Genomic DNA, 22947 nt, shown 5'->3' on the forward strand with positions numbered 1-22947 from the left:
TTTTTCCCCCTTCCTCCCTACTGGCGCCCTCCGCGGAAAAAGCTGGGAATTAGAGTCCAGCATCTAACGACGCACGAATGGCTGGGAAATATGGTTGCCTTTTCCAGGGGATAGAGACATCGCCTTTGGGCTATGCAGCCTAACGACCCGTTTCTCGACAAATAAAAAGGGGTCGTAGGGAGGCGGGGTTTCCCTCAAGGCAGAGCATCAGCGTCTGGGTCTTCTGCGCCCCTACCAGACCGGCTGGCCACTTTTCTCCGGGTACTCGTCGCCATAGCAACAGCGCGTGCCTAACGCCTACCCCTCACGCTCCCACCCGTGGCGTCGCGTTTTTCCTTTTAAGGGTCGCGCTAGATCCTGTGGCGTAGGTGGCGCCCGTGGGCAGCCAGCACTCAGGTCTAGGGCAGCCACTGGCCTGGTGGCCGTTTTTTAACCCGTTGCCAGAGATAAAAAGCAGCCCGGACGACCCAATTTCTTTGACGGGCTCAAAGAGGGCAAGTTTACACATGGCTTGTGGGTTTTGCCTGTGGTGACCCTTCAGCACCTTTTTCACCCCTCACGATGCACGCACACGCACACACCAGTCCAAGCCTCAGATAAGAAGCAGTTTATTGGAGAAGACATATGGAGATGTGGCTGTCAGGCCTTGGTACTTCCCTGGCCTTTCCTCACTCCTATACTGCCCTTCTCCCAGCCAATGTGTATCTGCTGCCGTCCACCAGGCCTGGGCTTGGCGTCCAGAGCAAATGAGTGCTCATTCTGCTGTCTTACCTATTCTGTCGTGTCCAGGCCGTCAGGGCAGTTGGGTCTGGACTCACTCCAAGTGTCCTCTTCCTGGCTCCGGCCATGTCCAGTGGCCCGAGGCTGGGTACTGTCTGCCTACCAACAGTGCTCTCCCCATCAGCAGGATGGTCAAGATGGCCCTGGCTCACACTCTTACCCTTAACCTCAGAAATCTCACTGCTCCTAGGTCTAACAAACCCGCTTCAGGATGCTGGTCTGGGTGGGAGTCGGGGGAAGGCAAGGTTGGGAGGGGTCAATTTACAGGTTAAGAGGCAGTAGGAATTTAGAATTAAGGGCCCTCAGACTAATGCTAGTTTATCAACAAGTATTTATTGCCTATTGTATTCTAGGCAGTGTTCTAGAAGCTGGGGTTCTAAACCACACTGGCAAGGTCCTGACCCAGCCCAGCCAGGACAGTTTCCTGAGCTTCAAGATCATTTGTCTCCAAATCTCTTATTCACTCCTTTCTCCCCTTTGTTTTTTCCCTTCCTTCTCCCTCCCACCACCTCCCAGGCCTTTGCTTCTCTGCTTAAGCAGCAGATACCCTCCCTTTGGTCTCTTGGGCCACCACCCTCCCTGGACCCCATCATTCCAGTCCCGTTGATGGCTCCTCTTTGAGGGGCCTTGCCCGACCATCTCCTGTCCCAAAGGGCCTCAGGATCAGGTGCCCACGCTGGTGCTTAATACGGGCAGAACTGTCACCAAAGCCCTTGCCACACTCTGCACACTTGTATGGCTTCTCCCCAGTGTGTGTGCGCCTGTGTTTGACCAGGTCTGAGCTCCGAGGAAACTCCTTCCCGCAGAAGCCACACACATGGGGCTGACTGGGTCCAGACGGCTGAGCCCGGACTCGTGATCGAGGGGCAGTGGGTGCTGGACCAGGGGGGTTATGTGGCCTCAGGAGAGTGGATGGTGGTGGTGGCCTAGCCCGTTCCCCACGATGGGTGCGGAGGTGCTTGACTCGGGCTGAGCTGTCGGCAAAACCTTTGCCGCATTCTGGGCAGAGGTAGGGTTTTTCCCCCGTGTGTACACGATGGTGTTTCACCAGGTCCGAGCTCCTGCGGAAGCCCTTGCCACACTCAGGGCACTTGTGGGGCTTGTCACCTGCCAGTGGTGGTGGCGGCTCTCCAGCCTGTGGGCCCCCGGGCTCCGGCTCCAAGCCAGGCAGGCCAAAAGGGCCATCCCCTGAGTGTGAAGGGCTTCGAGGTGTCAGCGGGGGGCTGGTGCCTAGAGGCGGTGGGGGTGGGCTGGAGCTTGGGGGTGGGCTGGGGATCAGGGGGGCCAGAGGGTAGCCTGGGAAGCTGAAGTCCTGAGGCTCCATGTGAGTGAGGCGGTGGCGGAGGAGGGTAGAGCTGAGGCTGAAGGTACGGTCACACTCGGGACAGGCGTGCGGCCTCTCGCCACTATGGGTGCGGAGGTGCTTGACCCGCGCAGAGCTGTCAGCGAAGCCCTTGCCACACTCAGGGCAGAGGTAGGGCTTCTCTCCCGTGTGCACTCGCAGGTGCTTCACCAGATCTGAGCCCCGGGCAAACTCCTTTCCACACACATCACAGCCAAAGGGCTTGGGCCCCAGGTGACTGCGCTGGTGGCTCAGGAGGCTGCAGCTGAGCACAAATCTTTTGCCACAATCAGTGCAGATGTACGGCTTGTCCTGGGCCTTAGGTCCCTGTGTGGCTGCAGTGGCGGCTCGAGATGGCTGCCGCCGGGGCACCACGGGCCGGGGGGGCTGCTCCCCTCGGTGTGTCCGCTGGTGCTTTATGCGGGCAGAACTGTCGCCAAAGCCCTTGCCACAGATGCCACACTTGTACGGCTTCTCGCCCGTGTGTGTCCGCTGGTGTTTCACCAGGTCTGAACTCTGCCGGAAGCTCTTGCCACATTCACCGCAGATAGTGGGGCGCTCGCCAGCCGGGATCCTGGACCGAGGAATCTTTGGGGGCCCCTGGGCTGGCGCCCGGGCTCTGTAGGGCTTTTCGCCACTATGAGTTCGCTGGTGTTTGATCCGGGCAGAGCTGTCCCCAAAGCCCTTGCCACAGACCCCGCACTTGTAGGGCTTCTCCCCAGTGTGGGTTCGCTGGTGTTTCACCAGATCTGACATCTGCCGAAAGCTCTTGCCACACTCACCACATACAGCAGTCCGATCACTAGCCTGGCCCCAGCGTGGTTCTCCTAGAAGCCGAGGGCCTCTGTCCCGAGCCTGAGGTTTTCCAGGCCCCTCCCTCTGGACCCACAGGTCATCCCAGGTCTGAATGCCTTCAGGTTTGAGAGAGGCATTTCCTACTTCATGACCTGGGGCCAAATCTTCCTCTTCCTTGAACTCCAAGTCATCCTCCTGTGGGGCATGTTCAAACTCATCTGGCTGAGAAATCTCCGCATGCTCACTCCCTGGGGAAAGAAACAGGAGCAGTAGGTCCTGCCTTTTGGCTCGGCCTTCCCTCTGAGGCTCAGATGGTAAATAATCAGCCAGGGAGGTGGGAGGAACAGGTTCGATCCCTGGGTTAGGAAGATCCCCTGGAAAAAGGAATGGCCACCCACTCCAGTATTCTGGCCTGGAGAATTCCACAGACAGAGGAGCCTGGGGGGTCCATGGGATCACAGAGTCAGACATGACTGAGCGATTAACACACTGTCTTCAATAGCAGTCTCCGCAGAAAGGCATCCTTGACCATCTGTGGTCGCAAAGATCTCTCTCCTCTGCATTTCCGAAGCCCTTATATTGTCTGTGTCTCTCAGTAGCAGTAACCTCCTTTTACCATGCCTTTCATACGTGCCAATCACTTAAGTAAGTATTACTGAATCCTTGCAAACAATCCTATGAGGTAATACTATTAACTCTTCCCATTGTACAGACATGGAGTCTCTGAGAATTTTAAGTCACTCGCTCAAGGTTATAAAGTATTAAAGCCACGTTTCTAACTCCGGTCTGATTCCCAAGCCTGCTGTAAAGCCCTACCTTATATTCTATTTGGAAAGCCTGGTATTTACTAATTAGATTTTATCTTTTATTAGCCCAATCTGTAGTTTATTTCTTCAATCATCTTGTATGTACCTGAAAGCAGCCAGACACATAGCTGTCCCTCAGAATACTTCGCGTTGGTAGGAGAGATAAGATAAAACAAAAATAATTGTAATTGCATGCTCAGAATGAACTGTGTTGTCACGAGAGAGAGGACATTAGAGAGAGAGGGCTAGGCTTTCACAGTGGAGAAAGAAAGTAAACCATGGAAAGGAATGTGTGATAAAGCTGGAAAGGGATGTTGGGACTACATGAAGCATGGAAGATCTGAATTGAACGCTAGACTAACGCTTTTAATTAGTAGCAGAAAGGAGCTAGGGAAGATTTTTGTGGAGGGAAACAGGATTAGACCAGGACTCAGATCAATGTGGCTGCACAGTGAGTGCAACATTGCAGAAAAAAGGGCTGAGGGGAGGCCGCTGCATTTGCCAGGATGAGACAGAAGGAGGCCTGAAGTAGGAGTGAAGCAGCGAGGATGATGATGACTGCAGGGGAAGGGGAGAGAGTCCTTGAAATGATGCCCCTCAAGGCGTGTCGCTTAGTAGGTGCTCAGAAACACTGGTTCCCTCCCCCTCCCTGGAAGCACAGCTCACGTCCTATTTTCCTGGGTCTGGGCTAATCAAAGCCCAGAACCGGGGACCCCACCCGGCCACTACCTGCCCATGGAGGTGCACCGCTTCGGCCCTCACCTGTGCGGGCGCCTCTCAGCTGCTCTCTCTCCTCTGAGCCACGGAGATCCGGACCCCAGGGCCCCACCGCGCGCTCCATCGCCGGCACGCCGCCCTGAGCAAGGAGACAGACACAATTTCACGGTCACACAGCCATGTGCGGACGGCGGCGCCCTGCCGCTGCCCTCTGCCGGCCGGCACGGGCACCGGACAGCATTCGGGTGTCCGAGGTACGGGGCGCGGCTCCGGTGACCCCCGCCCGCGCCGCCGGCCGCCCCTGCACCTGCTGCTCCTTCCGGCACGCAGCCGCCGCCTTCCCCTCCCGCCGCTGCCGCCGCCGCTTCCGCCAGCCCGGGGCCCTCCGGAGCTCCTCCGCGGGGCTCCGGTGCCCGTGCCACCAGTGGCTCGGGGATCGGGCTCGGCGCCAGACGGGGAGGGGGCTCGGACCCGGGCGTCCAGGGGGCGGCCGCCGGGGGCGGGGACGGGAAGCGGAAGCGCCGGGCGGCACCGGGCCGCTCTAGGACCCTGGAGGAGCTGCACGCCTGTGGGGGCCGCCCGCGTCCTCTGGAGCTCGGTGGCCGGCGGGCAGCCGCGTGCCGCGGGGAGGGCTACTCTGAGCCAAGTCCAATTGGCCGAACTCGGTGGTATTAACCGTGTGTTTCCTGGGCTGGAGCTGGATGCGGAGGGCCGAAGACTCTTCCTAATTGTCGCTGTGTCCGGCCACCCGCGCCGACCTCCGGAGGTGGCAGACAGCTCCAGCCACCCCAGCCTGGAGAAACAAAGAGACAGCCAAAGACAGACCCAGGGAAAGGGGTGGGGGGAAGACCAAGGCAGACAAAGGGCGGCAGAGGGCGGCGGAGACCCCAGACGGGGCGGGGGCGGGGCGCCGAGACGCAGGAAACAAAGCCGGGCTGGTCGGCGAGGCCGAGGGCCGGGGGTGGGGGCTGGGCTGGGCTAGGGGAGACCGAGGCAGGATCGGGAGCTAGTGGCAGACGCCAGATAAATGCTGGGGAGAGGCAGGCCGATGGACTTAGACTTGGATCCGGAGACTCACAGAGTCGTAACCCGAAGAGCCCCCAGTCAGGATGCAAAGGCAGAGAGACCGAGAGACTGCAGCGGACCAAACACACAGGAGCAAAAGATTGGCCTCCTGAAACAAAGACATGTAGAAACAGATAAGAGAGATATAAAGTCGGTGAAGCAGAGTCTGAGGAACTGGGCAGGGCACCTGGCGAGAAACAAGCCCAGAGGCAGAGGAACAAAGAGTGAAGCTGGCAGAGACAAAGAGAGACAGACGCATAGAAAAGAGGCCACGGGAAGACTAGAGACAGGGCTGCTGCTGCTGCTGCTGCTAAGTCGCTTCAGTCATGTCCGACTCTGTGCGACCCCGGCTCCGCCGTCCCTGGGATTCTCCAGGCAAGAACACTGGAGTGGGTTGCCATTTCCTTCTCCAATGTGTGAAAGTGAAGTGGCTCAGTCGTGTCCAACTAGTAGCGACCCCATGGACTGCAGCCCACCAGGCTCCTCTGTCCATGCGATTTTCTAGGCAAGAGTACTGGAGTGGCTTGCCATTGCCTTCTCTGAGGGGACAGGTCTAAGGCGCTGCAAAAGGAGCCCAGGGAGAAGCTAAAACGTTAAACCTTGTTTCCCAGCTTGGTGCGACCCTGGTTGGGGCTGTCTCAGTGGTCCCAGGGGTGTGATCCCCAATATCTCCTCTGGGCATGTTTGCCTTTGGGGAGCAGGTGGGGTGCCTCTGTTTGCAGCTCATCTAATGATGGAGAGGGTTAATTAAAATTTGGATATTAATCAACACTTATTAGTGCCTCAGTACTATGCCAACAGTTTGGTTAAAAAAAAACATGTAAGAGTTGTCTTTGGGGTGCTACCATTTTAAAGGGGCAAGCACACAATTCATGATAAATAACTGTAAGGCGTGAGAGTTATGTGCACTAATTCAAGATTATAGTATGGGAGACCAGGAAGAGGTCTTATTTGTGGGAATGAGCATGCACAAATGTTTGTTGTTGTTTAGTTGCTATGTCCGACTCTGTGACCCCATGACAAGCTTCTCTGTCCTTCACTGTCTCCTGGACTTTGCTCAAATTCATGTTCATTGAGTTGATGATACTATCTAACCGTCTCATGCTCTGTTGCCTGCTTCTCCTCCTGCCCTCAATCTTTTCCAGCATCAGGGTCTTTTCCCATGAGTCAGCTCTTTGCATCAGGAGCCAAAGTATTGGAGCTTAAACTTCAGCATCAATCCTTCCAATTAATATTCAGAGTTGATTTCCTTTAGGATTGACTGGTTTGGTCTCCTTGCTGTCCAAGAGACTCTCAAAAGTCTTATCCAGTACTGCAGTTTGAAAGCATTACTTCTTTGGTGCTCAGCCTTCTTTATGGCCCAATTTCTCACATCTAGAACATAGAGACATACAGATGTTGTGGACAGAGTCTACACTGACCTAATGAACAAAGATATGATAGGAATGTAGTACAGAGAGAAACCTGTAGAGTTTAGTGGCTGCGGACTGGACTTTGTCTTTAAGGTCATTCATGCAGTTTTATTCCTGATCTTGTCATTTACTCCCTTTAACTTTGGGTGGGGAAGTTATTTCTGTTTCCTGAACTGTAAAATGGAGATACTACCTAATTTGAATGGTTGAGAATAATATGTGTAAAGTACTCAGTAAAACGGAGAAGGCAATGGCAAGCCACTCCAGTACTCTTGCCTGGAAAATCCCATGGATGGAGGAGCCCGGTAGGCTGCAGTCCGTGGGGTCGCTAAGGGTCGGACACGACTAAGCGACTTCACTTTTCACTCTCACACATTGGAGAAGGAAATGGCAACCCACTCCAGTGTTCTTGCCTGGAGAATCCCAGGGACGGGGGAGCCTGGTGGGCCTCTGTCTGTGGGGTCACACAGAGTCGGACACGACTGAAGTGACTTAGCAGCAACTCAGTAAAAAATATCAGTTGTGACTCTTTGGGCTGAAGTAACCAAGGAAAAAGGTGGTGTTTTCAAGCTGATCCTTTCAATCAGCTAAGATTTCAGTGAAGTCCAGAGCCTGGCTGAAGGGGACCCTGAATGAAGAACTCCAGGCACAGTCGCTCACACACTAATGGAAAACCTACTATGCGCTAGGAGCTTGGGGATCCAAAGATGATTAAGGGGACTTTCCTGGTCATCTGGTGGCTAAGACTCCGAGCTCCCAATGCAGGGGACACGGATTCAACTCCTGGTTGGGAAGTTAGATCCCACATGCTGTAACTGAAAGATCCCTGATGTGCAATGAAGATTGAAGATCCTGCATATGCTGCAGCTAAGACTTGGAGCAGGCAAATACATACATATATATATATGAAAAAATGGAAGTGTTAGTCAGTCAGTTGTGTCCAACTCTGCAATCCCATGGACTGTATCCTGCCGGGTTCCTCTGTCCAAGGAATTCTCCAGGTAAGAATAGTGGAGTGGGAAGTCATTCCCTTCTCCAGGGGATCGTCCCAAACCAGGGATCAAACCTGGGCCTCTTCCATTGCAGGCAAATTCTGCAGATACTTTACCATCTGAGCCACCAGGGAAGCCCTATATAGACTGTAATTATCTTTATATATATATATATATATATCCTCCATGATTATGATCAGTCCTCAAAAGAGGAAAATAAATAATAGCTCTGATTAATGTGTCATAAGGTTACATAATAGGAAAGTAGAGAAAGCTGCAGATAAGATGGTAAGTTAATGATTAGTTCCACAAACATTTCCTGGGGGTCCAACATCTACCAGGCATGTTGCTGGGAAACTGAGGTAAAAGGGTTCCAAAATGGCAAAGAGCCAGCCCCTCTTGGAGGGAACCCCCAAAGGCTGGTCAGCCCTCATGCCATAGTCACTTGTAGAACAAAGTCTAACTTTGAGAAGATGAAACCAGGAGTTATTGGGTCTGAATCTGAACTCAGGTCTAAAGATACAGAAGCCCTTCCAGGGATGTCTGGTAGGGACATAGGTGGTTATGAAGATACGATGGTGAGATGAAAAAGAAGTAATCCAGGTGATTATGAAATGGAAAGACTGCTTTTTGGAAAAACTACCATTCACTGCCCCATAGAAACCTCAAGAGGGGATCTTCCTTTCTCCAAACAGGCCCCAAATTTTATCGTTATAAAGTCTTTATCCCAGGAATGACTAAGCATAATTTGTTGGAATTAATAAGCATGTAAATGGAATATTGTGTCACTACTAATTCATGTCATTTCTGAACTTAACCAAGTCATGAAACTTTTTTGAGGGCATTTGTTAATATGCACAAATGCCTTAAATATGTGACTTCCTTTGACTCAATAATTCCCGTTATAGAAATGAGGCCCAAGGAAATGGTTTGGACAAGTGCACAATGATAGCACCACATAGTCATCCCAGCTCAGCATTGTTTATCACGGGGAAGAATGGGAATCAACCTGAATGTGTGTGTGTGCGTGCTAAGTCACTTCAGTCACATCCTACTCTTTGCAACCCTATGGACTGTAGCCTGCTAGGCTTCTCTGTCCGTGAGATTCTCCCGGCAAGAATACTGGAGTGGGATTCTCCTGGCAAGAATACAGCCCAAACACTTTCACTCCATTTCCTGCTCCAGGGTATCTTCCCGACCCAGGGATCAAATCTGCATGTCTTACGTCTTCTGCATTGGCAGGCAGGTTCTTTTTAGTGCCATCTAAATACTAAGCAGCTATGAAAACAATAATGTAGGCTAAAACGCCACACTCCCAATGCACAGGGCCCAGCTTCTATCTCCCATGCCGCAGTTAAGACCAAGCACAACCAAATAAATAAATAAATACAAATGACATATCAGTTCAGTTCAGTCACTCAGTCATGTCCGACTCTTTGCGACCCCATGAATCACAGCACACCAGGCCTCCCTGTCCATCACCAACTCCCGAAGTTCACGCAAACTCCATCGAGTCGGTGGTGCCATCCAGCCATCTCATTCTCTGTCTTCCCCTTCTCCTCTTGCCCCCAATCTTTCCCAGCATCAGAGTCTTTTCCAGTGAGTCAACTCTTCGCATGAGGTGGCCAAAGTATTGGAGTTTCAGCTTTAGCATCAGTCCTTCCAGTCAGACCCAGGACTGATCTCCTTTAGAATGGACTGGTTGGATCTCTTTGCAGTCCAAGGGACTCTCAAGAGTCTTCTCCAACACCACAGTTCAAAAGTGTATATAAATGATAATGAAATAAAATTATTAAAAAATGATAATGTAGATGTGTGTTTATGATCATAGACTTACAGGACATTAAATGACAAAAACAGGTTTCTAAAATTATAGGATGATCTTACTTTTGTGAATATATATTTATTCATATGCATAGGCATATGAGAAAATCCAGAAGGATGAAAATCAAAATGAGGTTATATCAGTTAATGATATGAGACGTATGTTTTTCTAACCATTTGCAGTTGTTCATTTCTACATGAGAATATGTATTGGTTATACAATAAATAAATGAATATACAAGTTACTTTTCTCTTGTTTTTTTGTTGAGGTATAATTGATTTACAATATTATATAAGCTTCAGGTGTATGACATAGTGATTCACAATTTTTAAAGATTATGCTGCATTTATAGTTGTTATAAAATATTGGCCCTATTTCTTGTGCTGTGCAATATATCCTTGTAGCTTATTTATTTTACATGTAGGAGCTTGTATCTCTTAATCTCTCAGCCCTATCTTACCCTTCTCCCCTCCAGCTCCCTACTGGTAACCACCAGTTTACTATCTAGATCCGTGAGTCTCTTTCCGTTTTGTTATATTCATTAGCTTGCTTTATTTTTTAGATTCCATATGAAAATGATAATATATAGTATTTGTTTTTGTCTGCCTTATTTCACTAAGCATAATACTCTCCAAGTCCATCCATGTTGTTGCAAATGGCAAAATTGTATTCTTTTTTATGACTGAGTAGGTAGTATTCCACTCTGTGTGTGTAACACCACATCTTATTTATCCATTCATCTTTTGATGGGCACCAGTTGCTCCCACAATTTGGCTGTTATTGCTTCCATATTTTGGATATTGGGGTGCATGTATCTTTTTGAATTAGTACTTTTATTTTCTTCAGATCCGTACCCATGAGTGGGATTGTTGGATCACACGGTGGTTCTATTTTTAGTTGTTTACAGAACCTCCGTACTGTTTTCCACCTTGGCTGCACCAATTTCCATTCCCACCGACAGTGTATGAGGGTTCTCTTTTCTCTACATCCTTGCCAACATTTGTTATTTGTGGCCTTTTTGATGATAACCATTCTGATAGGTGTGTCCATGTTATTTTCTTAAAGGTAATTCGGGGAAGAGCCTGATTTGAGTCTGAAACCAGGGCAGGGGCAAAATGGTGAGGGATGTAGGTAGGAAGGGCTGCTTTTTCTCATCAGTAGAAAGGACTTGAAAATCAACTGACTATCTTTGCAGAGGGCAAGGGAGGGAGGCGTTCAGTTTTAACTAAAATGGTAGGGCTGCTTAGCCTGATGAGAAGTGCAGAAGGAAGGGTTGTGGTGGACGGAAAGGGTGTAATTATCCCGTCCCTCGGCTTCTCAAAGTACTCTGTTTATCTCCTTATTACACTACATTTTTAGCACCAGTGCTGTGTGCCACACTTACTTGTGGCCGTCTCCATCTCCCCAGAGGGCGGCAACCCTGACTGATTCACTCCGTCTGGATTCTCAGCAACTGATCCAGAAGAGCAGTCACTAGGTTGGAGCTCTTGGCACTGTCACACCTCTCAGCTCATGTCACAGCAAGAGCTAGCATTTAAGCTCATTTTTTATGACAGGCACTGCTCAGTTTTATGTGTATCAGATATATAATCCTCATCATGGCCCTGTGAGGTAAAATTATTAATGAATCATTTAACAGATACAGAAACAAAGTCACAGGAAGGTTAAAGCAAGATGCCCAAGGTCACACAGCTCTTAATCCCTATATATCTTTATAAGCATAGGAAATTGGAACAACTTCTGTGGATTCAGTATAGTAGGAGCATGCAATCCCATATGATAGACGAGGAAAGTAAGCCCAGAGGGGTGGTTTTTCCAGGGTTACAGAAAGGGAGTACTAAAAATGAGGTTGAAGGACTTCTCTGGTGGTCCAGTGGTTTTGAATCTGCCTGCCAAAGACATGTGTTTGATGCCTGGTCTGGGAAGATCCCACATGCTATGGGGCAACTAAGCCCATGTACCACAGCTACAGAGCTCATGCACCACAACTGCTGAAGCCCACGCTCTAGAGCCTGTGCTCAACAACTAGAGAGTGGCCCCCACTCGCTGCAACTAGAGAAAGCCTGTGTGCAGCAACTAAGACCCAGCACAGCCAAAAATTAATAATTTGAAATATATATATATATATATAGTAAAAATGAGGTTGAAACAAGGATAGGATGTCAGCATGGATGGATCTTAAAAGTTAATGCTAATTGAATAAATTAATAAGTAGAAACATATATTAACACATATAACTATTTGTGGCTCAACGGGTAAAGTATCAGTCTGCAATGTGGGAGACCTGGGTTCGATTCCTGGGTTGGGAAGATCCCCTGGAGAAGGAAATGGCAACCCACTCCAGTATTCTTACCTGGCAAATTTCATGCACAGAGGAGCCTGGTGGGCTACAGTCCATGGAGTTGTAAACAAGTCAGGCACAACTTAGTGACTAAAAAACAACAACATGTGTACATATATATTAATATATATATGTATATGTGGTATGTTGTATACATAAATGATTAGCTCCAAAGCCTGTGTCATCCAAAACCACTCATTCCTGATAAAAAGTCTAAGTGGGTGCATTTCATCTTACTATGAAAAAAATGGAGTTCAGAGAGGGCAAATGACTTGCCCAAGATCACACAGGAAGTGGTAGAACTGAGGTCTGGGAAGTTCTTTCTGACTCCAAAGACAAGCTCCTTTTACACATTCTGCAGCCTCCCTGCCTTTTCCCTAACTAACTTCAATCACTCACTCTTTCACGCATTCATTCATCTGGTATATTATTTTTTGGCACCTTCTTGGTGCCAGGCCCTGTGCAAGACACCAGGGATGTAAACATTAGGAAGATATAGTTCCTGCCCTCAGAAAGCTCAGCCAGGAGCAGAAGAGACAGCCAAGTAAACAAAGGTGGGCATTGGAGGGGCTATGAAAGGTGCTGGGGAGTCCAGAGGATGGAAAATGACTTTACCTTTTGTGGGTGGGGAAGATTTCATAAAGGAGGAAGAAGAACCGTTTGAATCAAACTCTTGAAAGATAGAGTTCACCTAGTACAGAAGAAGGAAAAGTCATATAGACAGAGTCAAGGGTGCTACTCTGGTGACTCAGTGGTAAAGAATCTACCTGTCAATGCAGGAGACCTGGGTTCCATCCCTGATCTGGGAAGATCCCACCTGAAAAGGAGTAACGAAGCCTGTGCACCACTACTGAGATTGCTCTAGAGCCCAGGAGCTGCAACGACTGAAGCCCTTGTGCCTAGAGCCTGTGCTTTGCAACAAGAGGAGCCATCTCAATGAGAAGCCTGTACATCCCAACTAGAGAGAAGTCCTTGCTCACTGAAACTAGAGAAAAGCCCTTGCAGCAATGAAGACCCAGCACAGGCAAAAATAAACAAAATTGTAGACAAAGCCAAGGATGTGAGCACTTGCCAAAGGCGAATCAAAGAGGAGGTGATGAGGTCAGATGCAGGAGGCTTTGGCCAGGACTCTCAGACTTGATTCTAAGATCACTGGGAAGTCCATGAAGGGTCTTGAGCAGAGGAGTGCCTTGGCTAGGATTCTGAAGGCAGGCTCTCTGGCTGTAGTGTCCAAAGACCTGAAGTCCTATTTTAAGAATCCAGTGCATGAGCTGGGGAGGAAAATTGGTGGTCCCTCCCACCCCCAATCTTGTTATTGCTTTTGGTCCACTCAGACCCTTGGAGGTTGTTTAAAATTTTATTATTTTTTAATTGGAAGATAATTGTTTTACAATGGTGTGTTGATTTCTGCCATACCACAGCATGAATCAGTCATAAGTATGTATATATCCCCTCTCTTTTCAGCCTTCTCCCTACCCCACCCTCATCCCACCCCTTGAGGTCATCACAGAGCACCAGGCTGAAACTTTTTAAAACTATCTTTATCCAAGCCTTCACCTCACTTGCTAGAGAGACCAACCCACTTCCTTCCTCTCTGCTTAAACCCTACCTTCCATCAGGGTGATGGGGCCACAGTGGGGCTTGGAATAAACGTGTACAGAGAACAGAGGGATTGAGGCTTCCAATCAGGGTGATGGGCAAAGGGGCCCAGGAATCGAGAACCAGCTGTTCTCGATCTTGGTTTTCCCCGCCTCTCTGGGCCAGTTGGAGCATCTCAGCTCCTATAATGCCCACCCCCTTGCTTGCCGCCCTCAACTTCCTGCCCCACCAGAGGAAGTGGGGAGAGCCATCAGGTGCAGCAACAGCTATCGGGGCCATGGTGAGTCCTTACGCCCAGGAATCCAGGCATCTCTCCGTCCCCAGCCCCCAGGGTAGCCAGGTCCAGGTCAACCCACAGTAGGCTGACTTCTCCTAGCCTCTGAGATCAGATCATACTGGGGGACCCGGCCTGCCACCCCCAGCAGCCTCATATCGTCCACCCTCACCAACAGGACAAGGAGTATGTGGGGTTTGCCGCCCTCCCCAACCAGCTGCATCGCAAGTCTGTCAAGAAGGGGTTTGACTTCACACTCATGGTGGCAGGTCTGAGGGTTTTGAAGAGGGGCCTGGTAGGGGGTCCTCAGGAGATCTTGGTTGTCCCCTCACCTGACCAGCTGGGCTTGACCTGTCCACAGGAGAGTCAGGCCTGGGAAAATCTACCCTCATCAACAGCCTATTTCTCACCAACCTCTACGAGAATCGGCAAATACCAGAAGCCAGCGGTAAGGTGCCCCTCTCCCCACCACGCTGCCCAGGCCACCTGAGCCCTATTCTCCCATGTCTCCAGACTGCACACTCTTCCTTTCCTTCTGGGTCTCCCATGACATTCTGGGGAACTCAGGCAGCATGCTGCTTTTCTCTGACAGTCAGTCTCATCCCCTGAAAAATGGGTGGGGGGAACTGTGAGTCTGAGAAAGCAAATTAGTCCTGCTTCAGACCCCTCGCCAGCTCCCTGACCTCTCCCCATCCTCATAGCTCGCTTGACGCAAACGCTGACCATCGAGCGCCGGGGCGTGGAGATCGAGGAGGGGGGTATTAAGGTGAAGCTGACTGTGGTGGATACACCTGGCTTTGGGGACTCAGTGGACTGTTCAGACTGGTGAGGAATGGGGAGAGCCCAGAGCTCAGCTTCCCAATGTGGCTACTCTGTGGAGACCGAGGGGTTGGATTCAGGGCTGGTCTGCTCTGCCCTGCCCATGCCCCTACAACAGCAGGAGCTGTTTCTGGTGGTCTTGGGGCCCAAAACACCTTGTGCTTCCCAACATCTCACCTGCCAGTTTCCTCTGACACCTTTGGTTGGAGCCAAAGACCCTGCTTCTCACCCCCACAGTCCTGGCTAGCCTTGCCTCCTTCCCTCCACTGCGGTCCGGATCTCTGACTGCCGGCGCTCTCCCCACACCCCCAGCTGGCTGCCTGTGGTGCGCTTCATCGAGGAGCAGTTTGAGCAGTATCTTCGGGATGAGAGTGGCCTGAACCGGAAGAACATCCAGGATTCCCGTGTCCACTGCTGCCTCTACTTCATCTCACCTTTTGGCCGGGGGTCTGTGGGATACCCTAGGGGGTTGGGACATTTGGAGAGGGCGGGGGGTGGGTCTCTGTGCCCTGAAACTGAGCCCTGACCAATTTCTGGGTGCAGGCTCCGGCCCCTAGATGTGGCCTTCCTCCGGGCAGTGCACGAGAAGGTCAACATCATCCCAGTCATTGGCAAAGCAGATGCCCTGATGCCGAAGGAAACACAGGCCCTCAAACAGAAGGTATGTGTGGTGGCCTCTGACCTTTGGTCTGCACATGAAGCCGAAAGTCATGACAAAAGCTGAACTCAGCTTTGACTTCTTTGATCTTGGAGTAGCCTTTTCAGAGCGTGACATATCAGGCTAGACTGGAAGAAAGATTTTGAGAAAGGTGGGTCATAAGCTGCCTCAGGAAGCCACATCTCTGGAGGCTCAGAATAGAATCCCTGGGTTGGATGCTTAGCTAAGATCTGTCTGAGGGCAGGAGTGTGGACATAACGACCCATGTTATCCGTCTGGCCCCAGGATGCCGACCATTCCCCCATTTCCCCACTACTTCAGCGCCATCTCCCAGTGTTCCCACTTTTGTCTCTCTCTCCTGGTCTTTTGGTGTCTGCTCATCTTCAAAACTTCCCAAACATCAGTCTTTCCTCCTAGGGTAAGGTCTGAGTTTTTCATCACCTATGTCTCTTTCTCTCATCGTCTGAGATTTTGTTTTCAGTCTTCCTGGATGCCCATCTCCCACCATCTTTGGTTTTCACGCCTTCCTCTCTCTTTCATCCCGTGTCTGTATCTAGATCTCACTGTCTCTTATCAGGCAATGTCTTTGTGGCTCACAGCCTCTGTGTGTTTGTCTGCATCTGTCTCCTCCAAGATCCGGGAACAGTTGAAGGAGGAAGAGATCAATATCTACCAGTTCCCCGAATGTGACTCTGATGAGGATGAAGACTTCAAGAGGCAGGATGCAGAGATGAAGGTACAGAGGCAAAGCAGAACGGGGCTGAGAAGCCAGGGGAGGCGGATGTGGAGGTGGAAGGTGAGAAAGGTTTCTGTCCGCCCGGCGGGGAGAGGACGGAGATCGCTGACTCCTCCCCTCTAGGAAAGCATCCCTTTTGCCGTCGTCGGTTCCTGCGAAGTAGTGCGGGACGGCGGGCCCCGACCGGTGAGGGGACGCCACTACTCCTGGGGCACTGTAGAGGGTGAGTAAGGCCGGGAACGCGTTCTGAGGCCAGCAGGGAGCCCAGGCCGCTTCCCAGCCAACCGTACCCAACATGTGAAGTTGGGGAAAGTTCTGGTCCCAGGGGTTCTAGGAGCCCAAAGAGGGGTCCTTGGGCAGCCGACCCGACCTAAGTTCCCTGACGCTCGCGGGTCCGCCCCCCAGTGGAGAACCCACATCACTGCGATTTCCTGAACTTGCGACGGATGCTCGTGCAGACACACCTGCAGGACCTGAAGGAGGTGACACACGACCTGCTCTACGAGGGCTACCGGGCCCGCTGCCTACAGAGCCTGGCCCGGCCTGGGGCGCGGGATCGAGCCAGCCGTAGGTGAGAGCCAGCGCGGACAGTTAGGTGCTTCCAAGGCCCCGCCCTCATTCTCCATGACCTCGACCTTCACCTTCTAGACCTCTCTCCCAGAGCCTTTCTTTCCCCATCTCCTTTGCTTAACTCCCTAACCTAAGGGCTTCCCTGGTGGCTCAGAGGTTAAAGCGTCTGCCTCCAATGCGGGAGACCCGGGTTCGATCCCTGGGTTGGGAAGATCCCCTGGAGAAGGAAATGGTAACCCACTCCAGTATTCTTGCCTGGAGAATCCCATGGACGGAGAAGCCTGGTAGGCTACAGTCCACGGGGTCGCAGAGAGTCGGACACGACTGAGCGACGGAACGGAACGGAACCTAAGGATATGGCTCCGCCTCCTAGACTCCAAACAAACTCCAGATCCTGTCTCGCAGCCGTGACTCAACCAAGGCCCTCGCCTTTGATTCCTTTCCTTCTCTCCTATCCCCTAGTAAGCTTTCCCGCCAAAGCGCCACAGAGATCCCGCTGCCCATGCTGCCTCTGGCAGACACGGAGAAGTTGATTCGCGAGAAAGACGAAGAGGTGAGCTGGCCCCCAGACCAAGACCCCCAGGTCCTCTTCGGAGTCCCTCTCTGGCCTCGCCCGGGTCCAATGCCTGCAATCTTGCCCCGCACAGCTGCGCCGCATGCAGGAGATGTTGGAGAAGATGCAGGCCCAGATGCAGCTTAGCCAGGCTCAAGGCGAGCAGTCGGACGCTCTCTGAGGCCCCCATCGGGGCTTTCTTTACCTCGCCTCCGCCTTCGGTTCGTCTCCTGTCCAATCCCTGAGCCCCAGGCTGCCAGGCGCCTAATCCCGGAGCCCCAGCCTGTAAGGCCCGCCCTTCTACGGGACGGGTTCTCAGGTTCTCCCAATCCTGGAATCTGGAGCCCCGCCTTTGGTTCCGCCCCAGCTCACTTCTGCAGCGCGACCTGCTCTTCCAACCCTGAACACCCCCATCCCCTCCCCACTTCTCCCTATCCGTGACTTCAATAAAAACTGAGTTTTTCTGAGGCCACGCAAGTCTTCTCTTTCCCAGCGGGAATAAGTGGCGGGCTTAGCGGATGGAACCGCTCCACCCAGGCCTCCGGGCCACTATTTATTCGTTTCGTGCCAGCCGGTGTGTCTGCCCAGCCTCCCACCTGAGTCCCACTCGCACAAACGCACTGAAGGCGCCGCGGATAAGAAACGAGACCCTTTCAATTTATTAGGAGTCTGGGTGGGGAGGTCGGACTGGCAGGAAGACTTTGACTAGCAGAGGCCGAAAAGGGTCCGCTCTACTCCTGGTCCTTGGCGTCGCCATGCGTGATGACGTAGCAGATGTTCTTGTAGTCTACGTTGCCGCCCACGTCGGGGGGGAAGGCAGCCCACATGTTCCTGATCTGCGAAAATCAGGCAGAGTATCACCAACTGGTTCCTTACGTTCCCCTTCCCCCATCCTTCCACTTCTCCCAGACCCCTCCTCCTCCGCTCACCTCTTCCTGGCTGAAGCGGTCACACTGCGTGGTCAGCAGCTCCTCCAGGCTGGAGGGAGGTGATAAACGGGAGGTTTGAGATTGGACTTCGTGATTCCTTTCCACGCCCTCCCACCTCATCCCCCTTGCCATTCCCAGTCTCGTCTTGAAAAGCAGGGTCACCCTGGATTCCTCATTGGTCTCCCAAACACTCTGGCCTCCCCTTTTGCCCTTTTTCCTGTGTCCCATCGCCCATTTCCACAGTCCTGATTTTTCCCTTATCCCTGGGCTGTGCGTTGCTTAGTTGATCAGTCATGTCCGACTCTTTAAGACCCCATGGACTGTAGCTTGCCAGGTTCCTCTGAAGAGCTTCTCAAGGGATTCTCCAGGCAAGAATACTGGAATGGGTTACTATGCCCTCCTCCAGGGTTCTTGCCAACCCAGGGATCAAACCCAAGTCTCCCGCGTTGCAGGCAGATTCTTTACTGTCTGAGCCACCCTTATCCCTGGCAGTGCCTATTCTTGGTGGGAATTGAAAGAGGCTTTCTGTGTGGGAGCAGCTGGAGTGTGTCACTTACAATTGCTTCTTGATGGTGCCTTTCCCCTCAGGGTCTAAGACCTTGAAGGCGCCAGTGATCACATCCTCAGGGTCGGCACCTAGGGGGTCAGAGGGCACATGTAGCTGAAAGGTTGCTAAAGGGTCAGTCCCTGAAAGTTCTGAGGAGAGGCAGCTGAGGGGTTGGACCAAGGACACGTATACTTCATTCACCTTTGAGCTTCTCCCCAAACATGGTCAGGAAGACAGTGAAGTTGATGGGCCCACTGGCTTCCTTCATCATGGCATCTAGCTCCTCATTCTTCACATTGAGACGCCCTGGAACAGGGTTGGGAAAGCAGGGGCTGGAGTGGGGTCTTGCGGCCAGAGAATGCTTCCTATAAATTCAGATCATCCCATCCATTTTTTTTTTTAATCCCATCCAATTTTATCCTGGATAGACTGAGTCCCAAGGTGACCTGGCAGGATTGGGACCCACAGCTTCTGAACTCCCAGGAGTCTGCAGCCTTGAATCTTTACAGGTAGAGGAGGCAGCTCACCCATGGCTGCAAAAGTGTCCCGCAGGTCTTCCTTGTCAATAATGCCATCCCGGTTCTGGTCAATTACTGTGAAGGCCTGTGGAGGGCAGAGGCAAGGAGATATTAGATCTCCTGTGGCCGAGTTTCAGCATCCTTACTCCAGGCAGATCAGATTCTGAGATTCTGGTTGCTGGCCAGAGGTCCTCTTACACTCCAAGCAGGGAGGGGAGTCAGGAATCTAAGCCCTTCTCCTTCCCCCAAACAGGTGCGCATTCCAGGGAGGGGTGGGGGGAGGGGCAGCAAGGGGTGCCTTTGGTCAGCCTTCAGTCTCCTTTCTCCCCACACTTACCTCCTTGAACTCCTGGATTTGGGTCTGATCAAACATGGAGAAGACATTGGAGCTTCCGCCCTCTGCCACTGCCCTTCTCTTGGCCTTCTTGGGTGCCTGAAGGGTGAGGGTTGGGCAGAGAGGTTTGTGGACCCATCTTTACTCCTCTGGAGGCAATGGATTCTTTGAGTTCATTCTTCTAAAGCAACTCTACTGGCTCTAGGCTTCCCCTTCCTTATGACTCTTTGCTGAGGGGACTTGTTTCAGTTGGATTGTCAGATTTCTATCTGAAGCCCTCAAGTGCCCATCCTTCCACCCTACCCAACAAGTGAAATGTTTCTTGCCTTCTGAGTGCCCTGAGCCTGGCTCCTATGAGTCCTAGACTTGCTATGTGTCCCTGATCCACTCATTCACCTTGTCTGAACCTCTACTTTCTCATTTATAAAATGGGAGTGGGAATCTGGCCTGGTTGGTTCCAGGGGATTTAGGAAGGTGAAGGAGCGTGCTTTCAGAGGGACTTGGGCTCCTGCGAGTGGAGTGTCTGGGCAGATTATCCTTGGTTGGGTCCTTTAGGGCATCATTCTATATATTCCCCATTAAAGATACCAAGAAAGGGAAGAGTCATCTTTTTTCCTCTTGCCAGACTTGGAACCAGCTCCTTTCTTTCAAGGGGTGAGGCTGCCCTGAGGTCTGAGAGATCTGAGCTTGGGCTGGGGGATTCTCACTCACCATGTCTTAGGTCTCCTGGGGGCAAGGCAGTGGCTCTGGCTGGAAAGGAGCAGAGAGTCTGTCTGGAGCGCTCCCTCTGGAGTTATATAGTCCTGCCCCAGGGAGCCCTTAACATACCACTGTAACCTTAGCCCTGTGGGTGCCCACCCCAGATACCAAAATAACCCAGCTCAGGGCCTCTCCTTTCTTGGAGGGCCAGCAGCAGCTGGAGCCTAGGGAGGGAGAGAGGTGTCTTGGGCTGCATATTTTGCTAGGACGTGGGCAGGAAGGGATGTTCTTTCTCCCCAAAGGAGGCTGGAATTTGCCAGAGTTCAGAGAGGGCCCAGGCTGAGACACAGGACTAGGAGAGAGAGGAACCAGGCTCCTGTATCCCTGCAAGGTTTAAACCCAGTAAATTTATTAAGCATCAATAGTGTACCAGGCACTGGACCATACTTCAGTCTCCCTTCTCCCCATATTCACCTCTTTGAACTCCTGGATCTGGGTCTGTTCAAACATGGAGGTGTTGGAGAAGGGAGGTTGAAGGCTGACCAAAGACACCCCTTGCTGTCCCTCATGGTGCACTTGGACAAACACAGTCCTCCTCCATTGTGGAGTTCACAGTCAAGAGTATGTGTGTGTCTGGGTAGCGACAGAGGTTAAAAGTGGGAGAGAGCTATCTGGGGAAGCTGAAGGATCAGGCAGTCTTCTACATCACCTTCAAGGAGAGGGGGGAGTCTGTGAGGGAAGATGTGGGGCGTGGAATCACTAAGTATGAAGAGACCAGACAGCCTGGAGCAGAGAGCCTGCTCTGTGGCACTGGGTTTTGTGTTCCAACTCTCTGGGCCCTGGTTTCCCCCTTTGTAAAATTGGAAGGTAATTCCCAGGCCAAAGAACTTGTGGATGTGAACATACTGGGAAACAATTAGTGATGTGTGATCATTATAATTTCTTTTTTTTTTTTGGCAGCACTGCACAACTTGTGGGATCTTAGTTCCCTGACTAGGGATTGAACTTGGGCCCTTGGCAGTGAAAGCCTGGAGTCCTAACCACTGGACATCCAGGGAATTCTTACAATCATTACAATTCATATTCAGGCCCTGCCTTGGTAGAACTTTCAGTCTAGCTGTGGAGAGAGGGTAAATGCAGAAAATGACACACCAGTTGGAATACAGAAGTAGAGAGCATAGCAGGCCTGTGTAGGAGTACTGAAATGACCTTGTGAAGGCCACTAGAAGTGTCAGGTAGAAGTGGAGGAACAAGCATGCTAAGTGGAGGGCAAGGATGGGCAAAGGCCTGGAAAAATCAAAGATCAGAAGTGTTCAGCTCTCCAGAATTGGGATGGGGCTTGAGCAGAGGATACAAGGGCATGGACACCAGAGATTGGAGGGTCTTCCATGCCAGACTGAGGGCTGAGACCTTGGGAGCCTTGAAAAGTTTTGAAACAGGAGAAGGACATGGTCTAGTGTGAGTCTGTAATCACTTTTTTGGATATGGATGCAAAAGTTGGAACTCAAGAGGAGAGGAGTCAAAGACACCAAGAAAGAAGCTAATTAATCACGTCCACCTTGGTGGCTGGATGGCCAATAGCTTCTCTCTTCAATCTGGGCAAGAACCAGCTTGACTGTGAGGTTCTGAGGTCCCCTCTCCCAACCCTCTGGGCCACAGTGCCTCAGTCCATTCCATACAGTGGAGGTCTGGGGAAATAGTGGCTGAGGAAGCCCCAGGAGGTTCAGGGTTGGCAAGGACACCCGTGTCTCCTCCTCCTCCTGCTCCGTTTAGGACCTGATGTCCTGAAGAAGTTGCCTCCTCCCCGCTCCCTCCTCCAGACTCATGCCAATGCCTCTAAGACAGTTTCTTTTCTGGGCACTGAGGTCGAGCCACCTGTTGTCTCTAAGAAGGGAGAAGGAGCCACCCTAAACTTAGCAGCTGCCCTTGACCTCCTGCACTGGCCCCTCCCTGCCTCAGTCGACAGCTGCCTCACCTTATAAGGTTACCATGGGGGTCCAGGCGCAGGAAGAGCCCACTTCTTACTGGGTTGTGGGAGGGGAGGAGAACTCAATAGAGGGGAATGGAGGAAGTGCTTAGGAAGCTTGGGTCTAATGGAAAGTAGGGAGTTTGAAGAGAAGGAGATCAAGAGCAGCGGATCTCAGATACTGGAGTTCACAGGATCTGAGTCTGAGCTGGGAAAAGGAGCCTCAGAGAACTCAGAGACCAAGGAACTGGGAAACTGGGAGCTAGCTAGGCCTGACTGAAATTTCAGGATGGTGGATTTTGCACAGAAATTGGAGCCCTTCTGGGGCTGAATCCTGAATACTGGGCTTCAGGGAGATGGAGCCCAGAGAGAAGAGGGACTGGTAAAGTCTGGGCTTTGTGTTTGTGGTCTAGGGTAGCCTGGGGTGGGGTGCGGGGGGAGTAGGGGGATTATGAGATTGGGGTCTGGTTTCCTAGCAGAGAAGGAGCACAGAACGGTGTGTCGATGAGGAGAGAGGAGTCCAGAGGGTTTGTTCTGCATCCTCCGAAGAATAAGAGCAGAGATATGGGAGTTCGTGGTAGTGGGAATCCATGATTTGGGGTCTGGGATCCCCACTAGAATGGAGGGGGCACTCGGAGGATGAGTTCTGAGGAACTGGAGCCTGGATTCT

General features: G+C 51.6%; 3 protein-coding genes across 6 annotated transcripts; 1 reads left to right on the forward strand and 2 right to left on the reverse strand.

Moving 5' to 3' along the window:
- Positions 1-597: 597 nt before the first annotated feature.
- Positions 598-6003, reverse strand: ZNF48 (zinc finger protein 48). Of its 3 annotated transcripts, none has more exons than XM_088833340.1 (3): positions 5117-6003; positions 4486-4579; positions 598-3165 (listed from the first exon to the last, which is right to left on the reverse strand). In XM_088833340.1, exons 2-3 carry the CDS (start codon positions 4562-4564, stop codon positions 1370-1372), a joined length of 1875 nt encoding a protein of 624 aa, XP_088689466.1. In that variant the 5' UTR covers positions 4565-4579; positions 5117-6003; the 3' UTR covers positions 598-1369. The 3 variants fall into 3 exon arrangements, with proteins under 3 accessions (XP_088689466.1, XP_088689464.1, XP_088689465.1); XM_088833338.1 differs by lacking the exon at positions 5117-6003 and adding an exon at positions 4748-5100; XM_088833339.1 differs by lacking the exon at positions 5117-6003 and having other exon boundaries at positions 4486-5100.
- Positions 6004-7443: 1440 nt separating this feature from the next.
- SEPTIN1 (septin 1) lies at positions 7444-17751 on the forward strand. 2 transcript variants are annotated; one of them, XM_088833341.1, is made up of 11 exons: positions 7444-7918; positions 14127-14217; positions 14310-14396; positions 14650-14773; positions 15080-15214; positions 15311-15428; positions 16060-16161; positions 16285-16384; positions 16567-16732; positions 17194-17284; positions 17379-17751. In XM_088833341.1, exons 1-11 carry the CDS (start codon positions 7874-7876, stop codon positions 17463-17465), a joined length of 1146 nt encoding a protein of 381 aa, XP_088689467.1. In that variant the 5' UTR covers positions 7444-7873; the 3' UTR covers positions 17466-17751. The 2 variants fall into 2 exon arrangements, with proteins under 2 accessions (XP_088689467.1, XP_055265829.2); XM_055409854.2 differs by lacking the exon at positions 7444-7918 and adding an exon at positions 13715-13954.
- Positions 17752-17920: 169 nt separating this feature from the next.
- Positions 17921-20471, reverse strand: MYL11 (myosin light chain 11). The gene is made up of 7 exons (XM_055409856.2): positions 20324-20471; positions 19616-19711; positions 19288-19363; positions 18962-19066; positions 18771-18849; positions 18214-18262; positions 17921-18120 (listed from the first exon to the last, which is right to left on the reverse strand). Exons 1-7 carry the CDS (start codon positions 20324-20326, stop codon positions 18016-18018), a joined length of 513 nt encoding a protein of 170 aa, XP_055265831.1. The 5' UTR covers positions 20327-20471; the 3' UTR covers positions 17921-18015.
- Positions 20472-22947: the final 2476 nt, after the last annotated feature.

The sequence above is a fragment of the Moschus berezovskii genome, chromosome 27 (assembly GCF_049115385.1).
Source record: "Moschus berezovskii isolate FMDL1 chromosome 27, NW_MosBer_1.0, whole genome shotgun sequence".
NCBI lineage: Eukaryota > Metazoa > Chordata > Mammalia > Artiodactyla > Moschidae > Moschus > Moschus berezovskii.

Excerpts from the sequence above, each read along its gene's own strand:
- ZNF48 (XM_088833340.1), bottom strand. The coding sequence starts at position 4,564 with ATGGAGCGCGCGGTGGGGCCCTGGGGTCCGGATCTCCGTGGCTCAGAG. Across the intron at positions 3,166-4,485 it reads GCTGAGAGGCGCCCGCACAG|GGAGTGAGCATGCGGAGATT; the intron begins GTGAGGGCCGAA and ends TTCTTTCCCCAG.
- SEPTIN1 (XM_055409854.2), top strand. The coding sequence starts at position 13,769 with ATGGGCAAAGGGGCCCAGGAATCGAGAACCAGCTGTTCTCGATCTTGG. Across the intron at positions 13,955-14,126 it reads CAACAGCTATCGGGGCCATG|GACAAGGAGTATGTGGGGTT; the intron begins GTGAGTCCTTAC and ends CCTCACCAACAG. Across the intron at positions 16,385-16,566 it reads CTCCTGGGGCACTGTAGAGG|TGGAGAACCCACATCACTGC; the intron begins GTGAGTAAGGCC and ends TCCGCCCCCCAG.
- MYL11 (XM_055409856.2), bottom strand. Across the intron at positions 19,364-19,615 it reads AAATCCAGGAGTTCAAGGAG|GCCTTCACAGTAATTGACCA; the intron begins GTAAGTGTGGGG and ends TGCCCTCCACAG. Across the intron at positions 19,067-19,287 it reads GGACACTTTTGCAGCCATGG|GGCGTCTCAATGTGAAGAAT; the intron begins GTGAGCTGCCTC and ends ACCCTGTTCCAG.